General features: G+C 47.8%; 1 protein-coding gene across 7 annotated transcripts in view; it reads left to right on the forward strand.

Moving 5' to 3' along the window:
* Nucleotides 1-3336: 3336 nt before the first annotated feature.
* The window catches only part of dock4b (dedicator of cytokinesis 4b), an 87597-nt gene continuing 77801 nt past the window's right edge, over nt 3337-13132 (forward strand). For all 7 annotated transcript variants that reach the window (XM_037462626.2, XM_037462627.2, XM_037462633.2 and 4 more), the window contains exon 1: nt 3337-3600. In XM_037462626.2, coding sequence (XP_037318523.2) covers nt 3564-3600 — 37 coding nt within the window. In that variant the 5' untranslated portion in view covers nt 3337-3563. The remainder of the gene's footprint in view (nt 3601-13132) is intronic.

A 13132-nucleotide genomic window follows, 5' to 3' on the forward strand; every position in this document is an offset into this window, starting at 1 on the left:
TATGTGGCCACCGGCCAGAGATAAAAAAGAGACTGATGGTTGAGTGGTTGGAAATGCTGAGCATTCTTCATAGTCCGTCTGGGCTAGCGGGAACTGTCTGTGTGAAATGACCGACTCCCTCCTCCTTCCATCATCTTCAGTCACGCTCCCAGCTGTGACGCCCTGCAGGGGACATATGGGAGCCTCTGATGAAACTCGGAGCAAACACATAGATGTGTACAAACGCCGGGGACGGGCTATGGATAAGAGGACGGGCAAGTCGACGAGAAAAGATAAAGGGAGGGAGGAATCAAGCCCTGAAGGGAATGCTGTGCATGTCGAGCTGTCCTCAGTCCTTCCAGAGCGTGTTTGGTGAACTGAGAGCAAAACACTCGACAAGATCGCAACTCTTTCCTGTCCTGGCTCCGAAATGGTGGAACGAGCTCTCTGATGACATCAGGACGGCAGAGAGCCTTTACATCTTCAGCCGCAAACTAAAGACACACCTCGACTAAAAACACTAACTAATTGTAGCACTTAAATTGTACTTATAATGGCTCTTATCTATAACAAATTGTAAATCGGCTTATTTGATGAAATTGCACTTTCTTGTTTCTTGCTCTTCTGAGTATGTATCTCCCAGAGGTGGGACAAAGTCATTGTTATGCAAGTCACAAGTAAGTCTCGAATAAGTAAGTCTTGAATACACAGCGTGTTGATCTGGACCTGCCTGTCACGGTTTGGTCTCTCTTCCTGGTTTATTTTGTAGTTTTCACGTCTCTTGTTGTTCCTGGGTAACTTCACTTCCTGCCTTGTCCTGTGATTGCCTGATTGATTCCACCTGTGTCCAATCACCTGCACCTCCCTTGTGTATTTAAGCCCTGTGTGCCTGTTGTCCTGTGTCGTGTCATTGTCTATATGTCCCACGCTGTTGGAGCACGTTATCAGTTTTGTCTGGAATAAAGAGCACTCTTTTTGATCGAGAACCTCTGCTTTTGAGTCCTGCTTCCGCCTGCTCCAGCACCATCCCTGACACTGCCTGATTGCAGCTGTAAAATCTCAGTTTTTCTCCCAGAGGTGGGACAAAGTCATTATTATTGGATGTCGTGCAGGCAGCGCGCGCTCTCTGCATATAGGTGGCGCACATTTTTTTGACAGATGCAGATAAACAGAGCGGCGCGGTGGTGTGAAAATGTTTTCCCCCAGTTTTCATGGGAAGTAGCAAGTCTTCTCGAGGTCAAAAGGCTCGAGTCCAAGTGAAGTCACGAGTCATCGATGTTAAAGTCCAAGTCGAGTTGCAAGTCTTTGTACGTTTTGTCGAGTCGAGTCTGAAGTCATCAAATTCATGACTCGAGTCTGACTCGAGTCCAAGTCACATGACTCGAGTCCACACCTCTGGTATCTCCTATGGTTGAAATGCACTTATTGGAAGTACATCATTTCAGTAAGGTCCCATTTAGCTGTAGGCGGAACACAACATCTTTCTTATCTTTTCCGTTCTTGTTGTCTTTGTTTAACATGCCATATTTTTCCACCTCCATCGCAAGCCAAATGTGACGGCGGCCCAAAGTTTGCGCAGTGATTCCCTGATGCAGATCATAGTTTCCCCTTTCTAAAAGAGAGCTGGCTGGCTCCTGTCCTCGCTGGGATGAATCCATTGGGCTTCTATCCTACTTTGCTCCCCGGTTTATGATTTATTAATATGTGAAGTAGACCATTCCACCCCCCCCCTCACACACACACACACACACACTCATCCCCTTAGCTCACCCTTTAACCAAAAACCCAGACCTCTCCAATCAGAAATATTGGAGGAGGCCGAATGGGGATGAAGAGCTGCAACAGGGATACGCACTGTAAAATGAATCCTGCTCCATCCACCCTATCTGCTCCTGCAAATACAACATGTATTTACTCAACATGCCGCATTGTTGCGTACAGGGAAGGGGAACGGGGCAGATAGGAAAAGGCGAAGACATGCGGCCCATGGTGCCGTAAGTAGACGGTATGTACTTTAACTTACCAAGCATGCAGTGAGCTTCGGGTTGCTTTTCCATAGCACATCCATTCATAATTCACCATGCAAACTACAAAGCTGGATGAGTAAGTGGACATGGCGATGAGAGACGCAGAAAAGAAAGGCACATTTGACACTTCAAAGCATATTAATGCACCATTTGCAGCTTGGGAAATGAACGTGCATTAGAATGGGTTTTAACAAATAATCCTTTGTAGTGAACACAACACCAGCTACACCCAGGCAGAGTTAGTAGGGAATGAAAGAAAAAGGGGTGGGGTTGGGTTTGTATGGGTGCTATGGATTTATTAGATGTTGAGCATGCGGCTCGTGAAAAATGTGTGACATTGGCTGTACATGCCCACCCCCGTATGCAACACGGACCCACACAAACTCAGCCCATTGTGCACATTAGCAAACACACAGCTTTGTGTTGAACACTTTTCTTTTGGCTTTGGAACTCCCTGCAGTTGTCTGCTTTCTCTCATTATGTCTCATGTATGTTTCATGAACCAGTTGTCCCAGTAGAAGGCCTGTGGGATTCTCTGCTGTTACAAGGTCATGTTCAGCAACTAATACCCTGAAATGATGGGCCTAATATCTAATGTGAATGTGTCTGTCGTTATGTTGTTATATGAGAAATACTGAACTTCCCTAGAATTTTTTTTTAACAATATAGAAAGCATATAAACAGAAGAATACTATAATATAAAAAAGATGCTTCTGGCAGAATGTGATATTCATTTCTAAATCGATGTCAGTGGGTAATGCTACAAATACTACATATCCCAGAAGGCATTGCTCTTGTTTCTCGTACGCAGGCCATGTCGCTGCGTTTAAGTACTCCTCGGAATTTTTAATTAAGTCTTGCTGCTTGCAAACTAAACTAACGTTAAACTAGTAAAAACATCTGGTACACAAACATTTGTAACATAGTAACAGGCCGTAGCTGTGCTGTGGCAGAATGAGGAGGACTTATATAAGTTGCTATCATTGAATAAATTGTTTTATAGCAATATTTCACGACTGTGTGTGTAGTTAGTGGTACTTGTGGGAAAGGTCATTAATGTGCCATGTCAGTAAAATATGCTGTGGCTCTGGTCTGGGAAGCTAGCTATTAAACTATGAACATGCTAAATTAATAGTCTACTCTAGTGGCCTATTTTTCTTTTAACCTATAGTTTACTAGCAAACGTTGCTTTTCCATTACAAAGGGGAAGTGTTTGTGATACCATGTCTGACCTAACGTTTGATACTGCCACAGACCTCACGCTCTCTGCCCCCAAATGTCGCGACGTCGGAAAACCGCATAATCTCACTCAAGCGCGCCGTCCTTGTAGTCTTCACAATTCCTACGGCACGGGAAGGCAGCACGTCACCTTACCACTACGAGCAGCAGCAGTAGCGGCTGCAGCAGCAGCAGCGGACGCTTTCTCCCCCCCGGTAACCCTAAACAATGCCTGCTACAGACCGGAGGAGAGCACCGCACTAGAATGCGTTACACGGCACCCAGAAGCTGCATTTCCCCGCTCTTCCGCCCGCTCACTTAAATGTGCCGAGCGTAAACATGTGGATACCCACGGACCATGAGAAATACGGCGTCGGTGAGTTTTTTCTTCTTCTTCTTCTTTTTCTTCTCCGTGTTTGAATGATTCTGATTCGGTCGGAGCTGCCCGTCCTCCGCGCTCGCTCACGTTTCAGTCGCGGGGCATGTGCGAGTGCGCGGCAGGGCTTCTTCGAGGTGACCCCCGGCTCCACCGCGGATGATGCTATCCGGCATTTTTGGAATTGTTTCGCGGAGGATCAGCATCAGCTGCCTTTTCAAAACAGCGAGTGATGAGAGCTTGGATTTCATCCGACTGCCACATTGCAGAGCATAGGGTTGCCGCTGACCCCCCCCCCCCCTACGGGTTAGCTCATATGGACAGACACATATTAATTTATTAATTTGTTCCCCTTTATCGTGCCCCCCCCCCCCCCCCTTTAATATAATTTACTCGGAGGCTGTGTTTTTGCCCTCGTTGTGTTGTGGGTGGTGGGGGTGGGGGGGGGGGGGGGGTCAGCTGCCAGTCAGTGCTTCGAAAGAAATACCAATGTGCGAAAAACAACAAAGAAGGGGAACGTTTTTAAAATGTTGAGACCGCAGTGGACCTTGAGGGGTCCCCGGTAATGTGTGTGTGTGTGTGTGTGTGTGTGTGTGAGGATCTCTGTGCATTGTTCCAGGCATGCTCGGAGGCTCTGGATCAAAACCTAAAGTGAGACAAACAAGCGACAACAACGAGACCGAAGCCAAATGTAGAAAGATCCCACACAGACTTTGTTTTGTTCTTTTATTTGCGTAACGGGAAAAAAAAGCTCATTGAGATGCCCGAGCTGCGAGGCGGCTTATGTCTCATAATTCTATTGCCCACAGATATTAGTCTTCTCCCCGTGGGTGTGATGCCCTGCTCCCCCCCCCCCTCCCCTCACATCATCTCACTGCCTCCCCGAGAAGCAGCCAATAATCATTTTTGTCATCTTTGCGTGAGGCCAGGTCAAAGGAAAAGTGGCCAGTGCGATGCGACGTTATACTTTGTGCTGCTTCATTGTGGACTCTTTCCTCTCTGGTTGCAGAATCCAGAGAGCCTCCCAGGATGGTTTAAATATTGTTTACCGTCCACAAAATGCTACCTTGCTACCGAGACCTGGAATCAGTGAACCAGAAACTCGCCTTTGGCCTCTTTCCGTCACGCTGTGTGGTGTGGTCACTTGACTGCTGACTGTGTGTGTGTGTGTGTGTGTGTGTGTGTGTGAGCTTGCTGAAGCCCTGATACTTGTAGTCACTGTGCAGTTTTTATTGTACTTAATCCGCGAAAAGGGCAAAGTCCCCAAGAGCTCATAGTTCTCATATTATTGGATAGGACTGAATTAATTTATTCAATTTAGCTTCCTAAACCCATCCCTCAAAGTTCATTAGACCGGATGGAAGGAAGACGTTACGTTTGAAGGCTAAATACTTGCCATTGTCTGGTTCTGTTAATTGGATTAAGTTTCTTCGCAAATGCCGTATATATATATATATATATATATATATATTTCTCCCCCAGTGACATGAAGGAGATTTATTTAGTCACTTGCAGTGATCCGTTTTTTTTGGCGACGTGGCACTACTTTGTTGCCCGGTCTTTGTTTTTTAGGAAGGAACTAGGATGTTTTCCTGTTATGCAACCCCGGGCTGTGTGATACGCAACCACACACACACACACACACATGTCACGGTCCACTGAAGCTCCGAATTGTGCAGACGTTCTAAAATTGCTTATTTTTAGCCATTTGATTTAAATCCCTGGGGAGTTTGGGAACATCTCACGTTGCAGAGGCTTGCTGGCTGAAGTTTGATTTCCAAAACCGTCATGCCCAGAGTCGGGATGAAAAACCAGTCGTTAAAGAGATGTGTTCACTGATACTCGGTTTCCCGGGGAGATATTGGCGCATATTTTCAGATAATGCCTCGTGTCCAGGTTGTAGTTCCTCCAATTAGCTTCTTTATGGATGTCTGATGGGAGCTTAAGAGAAGTCTCAGAAACGGTTGAGTAAAGTTCCGCTTCCAGTTCCTGTTGGACAGATGTGAGGGACGGGGGTTTCCACAGCGGGTTGACCTTCTGACGAGCAAAAGAGAAATCACAATGCTATTCCTCCACTGACCTGCATTCGTAATTTAATGCTCATCAGGTAATCCGCATCCACAAAGTACTTTAATTTCACTCTGCCATCGCTAGGATTAATAATCTCCCCAAGACCATTTATTTTGCAGGCGACATGGAACATGTTTAAAATAATCTCTCACTAGCAGTGACCTTTGATCCCCAGTTTGAGTCTCGGCCTAAATTATTCAAGGCAGGAGGACCAACTGTTGCTTTTTCACAGGCCCCCGCGCTACATAGCAACGCTCTCCCTGAAATGGTTGTTTAATCACACCTCGGCAGAACCAGCGTCATTGATCCACACCTTTGTTGCTTTTTTTACCTCCAGTCCCGTGGGGGCCTCTCATGATGAATACCCATGCTGGGGAATGACTGGGGATATCTAAATATTGCTACAAGTCACTCTCTCCGATTTTAGCCATTATAAAATGTAATCTCCTCCAGGTGCTTCCAGCGAACATTTGATCCCCTTTTGACGGGAAAGGGCCGGCCAACTAAAAGCGCCTTGGATCCCTGCAGGAACATTTGATCTCGAGCCCAATCAAGAGGAGACCAGAACACCTCGCTGTGTAATTGGAAGGTTGTGGCTTTTGATGTCGATTCTCCTTACTACCAGAGCAGGGGGGGGGCACTGGGAGGACAGGGGGCCACTGCCATTGATGAAATATGAATGAAGTCCCAACGAGCCAGTGTTAAGGTGCCCATTAGCCCACCAGTGGAGTGATTACTGGGTTTTAACCTGAGGCAAGAAGCTCTGAAGATTGATGAGCTGATGTTAATATCTGACTCCTAAATGGACTCGGTACATGGAGACATTATCCCGTTTTTGAACACAAAAGAAGGCAAAAAAAAAAGATATGATTTGGCATTAGAGGATTAAAAGAGACGTGCATTTAAACATTGCCGGATGACAGATGTACCCAACAATATCTCTCCAAAATGCGTGATGAATAATCTGCAACAAACGCCACCGCAGACAAACCCACTTTGACTCAATGACCCACTACGAAAAGTTCCCTAAGGAGGCGGCGTGGGGGTGGAGGTGGGTGGGGGGGGACTTTGTGTCGTGTTTACAGTCAAAGCGGGTTTCAGCGCTGCAGACAGACCGGGGCGAGGCCTTTCTCCTCATTAAGACCCTCTGATACAACCAACCAAGCGTGTCATTGCTCATCATAACTCGGAGGGGTAATTAAACTGCTTTAACGAGCCGGCCTGGATCCGGAGAGGCTTCTCCCTTTGGCGCTCGCGCCCTGTTCTTTTGGACGGTTGCGGGGCAAAAAAAAAGGCGAGCGGCGGCATCATCAGATTGAGAGCAGAATGGCCCTTCCTTCTCCCCCCCCCGGCTTGGGGGAAAGGAAAGGAGGAATGGGGTGGGGTGGGGTGGGCAGGGTGCTGGCGCGTGTCAGGGGTGGACTCATTGTCGGGCGTCCCGAATTCATCCCCTTTACGCTCCTCGAGGGGATTAGCAGGTTGTTTTGGAGGGGCGGTGCGGGCGGGGGCCCCCCGAGGCCCATTCCACCATTATACCCATGATTCCCTAATGCAGCGAGCCCCAGTGCGATGTGTGTGTGTGTGTGTGAGTGTGAGAGAGGGTGGTGAAGCCCACCGGCTTGTAATTGCCTCCTCGTCTCCATCCACAGGAGATGGCGTCCCTTTCTCCTCTCCCCCTTTCCTCCACACGTACTCGCCCGATGCGATCGTTCAACTGTGGCTGTGGGAGGCAGTGGGAGACTGTGGGAGGCTGTTTGGAGGCAGTGGGAGACTGTGGGAGGCTCCCCTGTGACTTGAACAGAAGCAAATAAATAAATCCAGTTAACCACCGGGCCCACTGCTATACACAAGCTGCCTCCCGGTGTGTGTCTGTGTGTGTGTGTGTGTGTGCATGATGTATGGGTTAAATAAATCTCCACGGACATGTGACATATGACGGGGGGGGCTCTTTGCCGATTCACCCTCGCAGTAATGAGCCGCCGCGGCCCGGAGAAGGCGAGGACAGAATTGCTCAATTAAATCACGCTCTATTTGCATCACGGCGCACTCTGTGATGGAAGCTGAACAACCCGGACGGCACAGATGTCCTCTGTTGCTTTTTTAGGTCCATAATCGGCGAACCGTAGACACAGGAAAAGGACGCGTCTCAGTTACATTGTGTGGAATTGAAAATATTTATTTTCCGCCCCTACCGCCCCCCCCCCCCCCAATCCAGCTTTTAGTCACCCCGCTCACACACACACACGCTGGGGATGTCCTTGTGTATTCCATTGGGGTTGGTGACACAAACAAGCCAATATGCTGTGTGTGTGTGTAATGTTGAGACATGAGGCAGCTAGGGAGGGGAGGTGTTGGGGGGGTGGGGGGTTTCCTGCGTTTCCAGCGTTTCCACTCCAGTGGCGGTCGAGCGGGCCTGCTGTACTGACATGAGGCTTCTGCTCCGAGACGGCCGAGTGATTTTGTGTTCACCACCACGCTGTGTGGCTGTTGAAATGGCCCCTCGTGTTCACGATGACTTTACTTTGAGTTATCGTGTCCAACGTGTTGGTTTTGGGTGAGAAAATAAAAACGGTAGCGAATAGAATTCATTGAGGCAAATTGTATTTTCTTCCTTTTTTTTTTTTTTAAGACACTGAAAGCTGCCTGTTAAAGGTTCAATTTCTGATCCCCGTGTGAAAGGGGTTAATGGGATACGTCCTATTAGGAATTCAGCAAACTGATGAGCAGTTCTCCTGTGTGTGTGTGTGTGTGTGTTTGTTTGTGTTTCTAATCTTTGTCATCTCCGTGGGCCCGGGGAAAAATGACTGACATCCCATCTTCATAACCGAAGAGCGTCTGCCGCTGACAATCACTGTGATTGACGGGCGAGAATAGCTGTGTGGGCATCAGGAGAGACTTGTTTTTTTTTCTTCTTCTCCTTTTTGCTCATTAACAACAGAAAAAAAACCCCCACCAGATTGCCTGCACCGGTCTGCGTGTTGCGGCTGTAATTTAGGCTTGCACGTATTGATCAAAAAGGAAGAGGGAATTGATTTGTCTGAGCGGGTTTTTTTTGCGTGTGCGGGACCCTGCGTGCGAGATGATAAGGATCCATTTCTGCTCGCCCCGGAGTTACTAAATCCAGTGTGCTTTATTAACACGCTAAGAAAATAAAGTAGTTACGCTCTGTTTCGGGATGAATCCCCTGTTGTTAATGTGTCATCGGTGGGCGATGATGTGTCTCGCCTAAAGGACGTATGCATAATTTAAGAATGGGGCGGGCTAATGGCGGCGGTTGTGTATTCAATTACCGTGTTAATTGTGGAATAGGCAATTGGCCTCTGACACAGTCACACTGGGGGATGTGCGGGAGGAGACTGGTGCAGGTCACTTTGCTCTTTTGTTCTGCTCTTCAGTGTAATCTATTTTATTTTTGGGATGATTGACCCCCGTCAGGCCAAATCTGCTTTGGGGATTCTTTTTTTTCCAATCATTTCTCTTCATCCTAGCCATTTTGGTTTTATAAGGACATATCCTCAGCAATGCAAACTCTATCTCTGTCCACACAAGAGAATTGAAACCAAAAGCCATTTGGTTGCCACCAAGAGATGAGACTGCTGACATGACGGTTGACATAACAAATTGCACTCATCCCCATGCTCATGATATTTATTAGCGACATTTAATAGCTGATCACATAATTATTTTAAAAGGCTGTCACCGCTATCTCTCACTCTTTGAGGGATTAAATGTCAGATGTTTTTGTGGTACTGAATTGACTCCCTTTTTTTTAAATTATAGCTTGCTCCTCTTTTGTATCCCCCCCCCCCCCCCCCCGCTCACTCCCGACAGAATGAACTGTTTCCAGAGACAGCAGGTCACACCTTATCTCATTTTCTACCTCTTTTATTTTTTCTTTCGTCCCCCCCCTCTCATCTATGGCTCACTTTTTTTCCCCCCTGTCTGGCTTTTGTTCTATTCCCCCCTTCTTTTTTTTTTTTCTTCACCCGCCCACTTCCCTCTATCTGTGCTGCAGTCTGGGCCACCTTTATCTCTCCTCCACACGTGTCTCCCCCCTATCTTCTCAACCCCTCTTCCTCCTCTGCATCCACAATCACCTGTCCTAGATATTCCCAGATAGACGTGTGTGTGTGTGTGTGTGTGTGTTCGCCTGTTTGTGTGTGTGCGTGTGTGTGTACGTGTTGTCATACGTCTGCGTGTGCGTCTGCAGCAGCCTCCGTGGACTGGAAGTCTGAAGATGATAAAGTGCCAAGACGCCCCACAGGCTCTGGAGTGGAGCTGTTTGTGCGGCAGATGTTTTTCGTCTTTTTGTTGTGTTACGCACTCGAGCTTCCCTTCTGAAGGAAGCACATCGCCTTCAAACGAGGTCCCGCCTTTTGGAAGTTGTTGCCATAGTGCAAAATGTAAAAGATTTCAGATTAAGAGACTCGGCGGTGGATGAGATGCAATCGTTTTGGAACAAGGATTCCGAATATTTAGAAAATATTAAGGATGTACTTTTTTTGCATCCTTTTTAACCACATTACCCGACATTATAGACCGACAGTCAGTCAATCAATATACCGGTCACTAGAATAAGCCCCAAAGAGGTATGACCATGTTCGCTGCGCTGTCCTTTTTATTTATATTGTGCTTGCAATTTAAACTTGTTACCAGAAAATTGCTCCAATCAGTTGGTGCTCCTCTGCATCTTCAAAGCCCTCTCCCCTGTCAATAAAGCCTTTCATTGTGTAGGATTTATTAATCCAACCTCTCTGAGAAGCTCGCTGGCAAAATGAAGAGCTACAAGGCATCCGAGTTTTCATTTGGTGCTCTGCTGGGTTATTACTTCTGCCTCCATTTAAAAAAAAAAAAAAAAAAAAAAAAAGCCAAGATGTGAACTTTGTTGTCGTCTCGTCTCTATCTCTCCACTTATCTTCCTCCTTTGTGTGCGCGCGCTGGAGTGTGTCATCAGTGAAGATCGGCTCGCACACACCCATCCACGGGTATGCCACGTGAGCATTGTGTAGTGACTGTGAGCTGTGGCAGTGACATAAGTCTGTTCTCTCTCTCTCTGAGATTGTTTTCCCATCTCCATCACTCTCTCTGTCTGTGTAAATATGACATTGGGAGGATCAGCGGCTGCATTGCTGATTACTGGCCAGCAGCCTCTCCGACCTTGGCTGCTGTTGGTTGTTTTATTACCCGCACTGTGTGTGTGTGTGTGTGTGTGTGTGTGTGTGTTTCTACGCCCCCCTTCAGCGGTTGAATTGTCGGTTATACAGCCTTTACATTTGATCTGTCCGCCTCAAGGTGTATGCGAGCGTGTGTGTGTGTGTGTGTGTGTGTGTGTGTGAGCTCTCCGTTTCCTGCTCTTGTGTGCGTGCGGTGGAGATGATGGCCTGCCTCTGCTCTGCTCGCCGCCTGATTTCTCTCGCTGTCGTTCTCGCTTTCTCAGGTTGACTTTCCACTGACGATCACTTTCAGATTTTTTTTTTTTCAGCCAATTTGAGGCAGACAGCAATAGATTTTTGACGCACGTGTCTGCTGTAGCTTTATTCAATGGAGAGGAAGGCCCAGCACGTGTAGTACTCTGCGTTTTCTTCTTTTAGATTCATAGGAGCAAAGGGAATCCCAACTTTTTGAAATGAGATTAACTCCAGTCTCCGTAACAAAGCCTGATTATTTTGGACTGTTCTCCTCAGCTGAAGGATTCTTCTGAATCCCTAAATTGATTGTGTGGGACTTGTAGTGTGTTATTGCCTCAGAGAGTCTGTTTAATTCATCAGGTTGACTAAACCTCTTGACTGCGACCTAGTTCACTTCTTACGTGTCCTCTTTTCAACCCAACTCCTCCTCGGGGACTGTGGGTGTTTATCCAGTTAAGAGAGACAGAAGTAGATCTCTTAGTTCATACATGTCTTGAATTAATACCCCCCTAAACATCTGAGCTACTGGAATATTTGAAGAGTTGTTTGTCTGAGGGGAGAAGACCAAGTGCCTGTCATCATTGATTGAATGGGGCCTTTTCAGTTTTTCTCTGTATGAACACCAAAGGTTGGCTCGGCTGTACATTGTAGGGTGGATTGGCTTTGTTTCTGGAAGCAGCACAGAGAATTACTGATGTTGATTTAGCATTGGGCTTATCTTATGTTAATGGAATAGTTCATCGTTAGACGGTGCTCATGGTTCTTTCCCACAGTAGCGCAAATCCGGTTTCAATTGAAACCATGTGCTGATGTTGTGTCATCTGTCATGATGGCACGAAGCTACAATCGCCACAGCAGGCCCCAGGGTCACTGAGCGCTGCTATCACTTTTCTTTTCCTCCCGCCACACGATACCCAAAAGAAAAAAGGACAGCCAACCACTGTGGGATTGGCTTGAAGTGGCTTTTTGCCACGAGCATCCACCTGGATGTCTTCATCTCCGCCCTTTCCCCCGGTGGCGCCCTCAGGGGATGGAATCCGAAAGACCAAGAGAGCAAAGCGCCGCTGCAAAAAGCGGTGGAAATGGATCCCCTTGTGTGCCCCCCCCCCCCCCCCCTCCTTCCCTCCCCCCAACCCACTGTGGGAGCCTTTTGTGCGGGGAGTAATAGCACTTGGTCTGGATGGACACCTCGGGCAGCGTGTTCAGCTGAGCAGGGGGGGGGGGGGGGGGGGGGATGACAGCAGGGAAGTGTTATTGTTTGTATGTATGCCGGCTGTGGACACAACATAGGCACCAGACATGGTCCCCGGGGGGGGGGGGGGGGGGCGGCGAGGGGGCAGCTTCTCATACCTTGTGAGGCCCCCCTGGGCTATTCTTGTTAACAAGCAATTTGTGTTGAGAGCCGGCCTCGGATGAAATGTACAGAGGCTGGCATGGAAATAGCAGGGCAGCTTTGAAAATGCCAACTTGAACTTGTTTTTAATAGAGAGAGGTCCTTTTTGACGGCGGATGGTTTTGTTGGTCGAGTCACATGATCTACGTTGCCACCGCCATGTTTGCCTTTTGAGCCCCGGTGCGTCTGAGTTTCAAGAATAGCACCAGAGCCCTCCTAGAAGTACTCCGTCCCCACTGAGTAATCTCCGCTGTTAATGGATCAATAATGGAAATCTCTTTTTAGGTCAGGTATCCCCCCCTTCCTATTTATCTGCAGTCTAATGACCTGTCAACCTTTTCCATTTTGACCTTGATGGTCATTGCAAAGCCCCCCGGCATCATATTTCAGTCTTTGAGCCCTTTGGGCCTTCTCTTTGAAGGAAGACGCTTTCATGTTGTTTTCAGCACTGACACTTGAATCGGTGATTTTTTTGCCTCCTTTCTCTGGGGCTTTTGTTTGCGCGCCGCCCCCAGAGCTCGCCGGCCGCAGAAGTGAAACGAGGCGTATTTGTTTTGCCGTCACCCTCAGAAATAAACTTAAGTGGAGTAGTGACGAGCGAAACACATTCTTCACAGCCAGGGTACACGCGAGGGGCTCGCGCGCCGCAGCGAATGCCCGG

This window comes from Pungitius pungitius, chromosome 2, assembly GCF_949316345.1.
Source record: "Pungitius pungitius chromosome 2, fPunPun2.1, whole genome shotgun sequence".
In the NCBI taxonomy this organism is placed as follows: domain Eukaryota; kingdom Metazoa; phylum Chordata; class Actinopteri; order Perciformes; family Gasterosteidae; genus Pungitius; species Pungitius pungitius.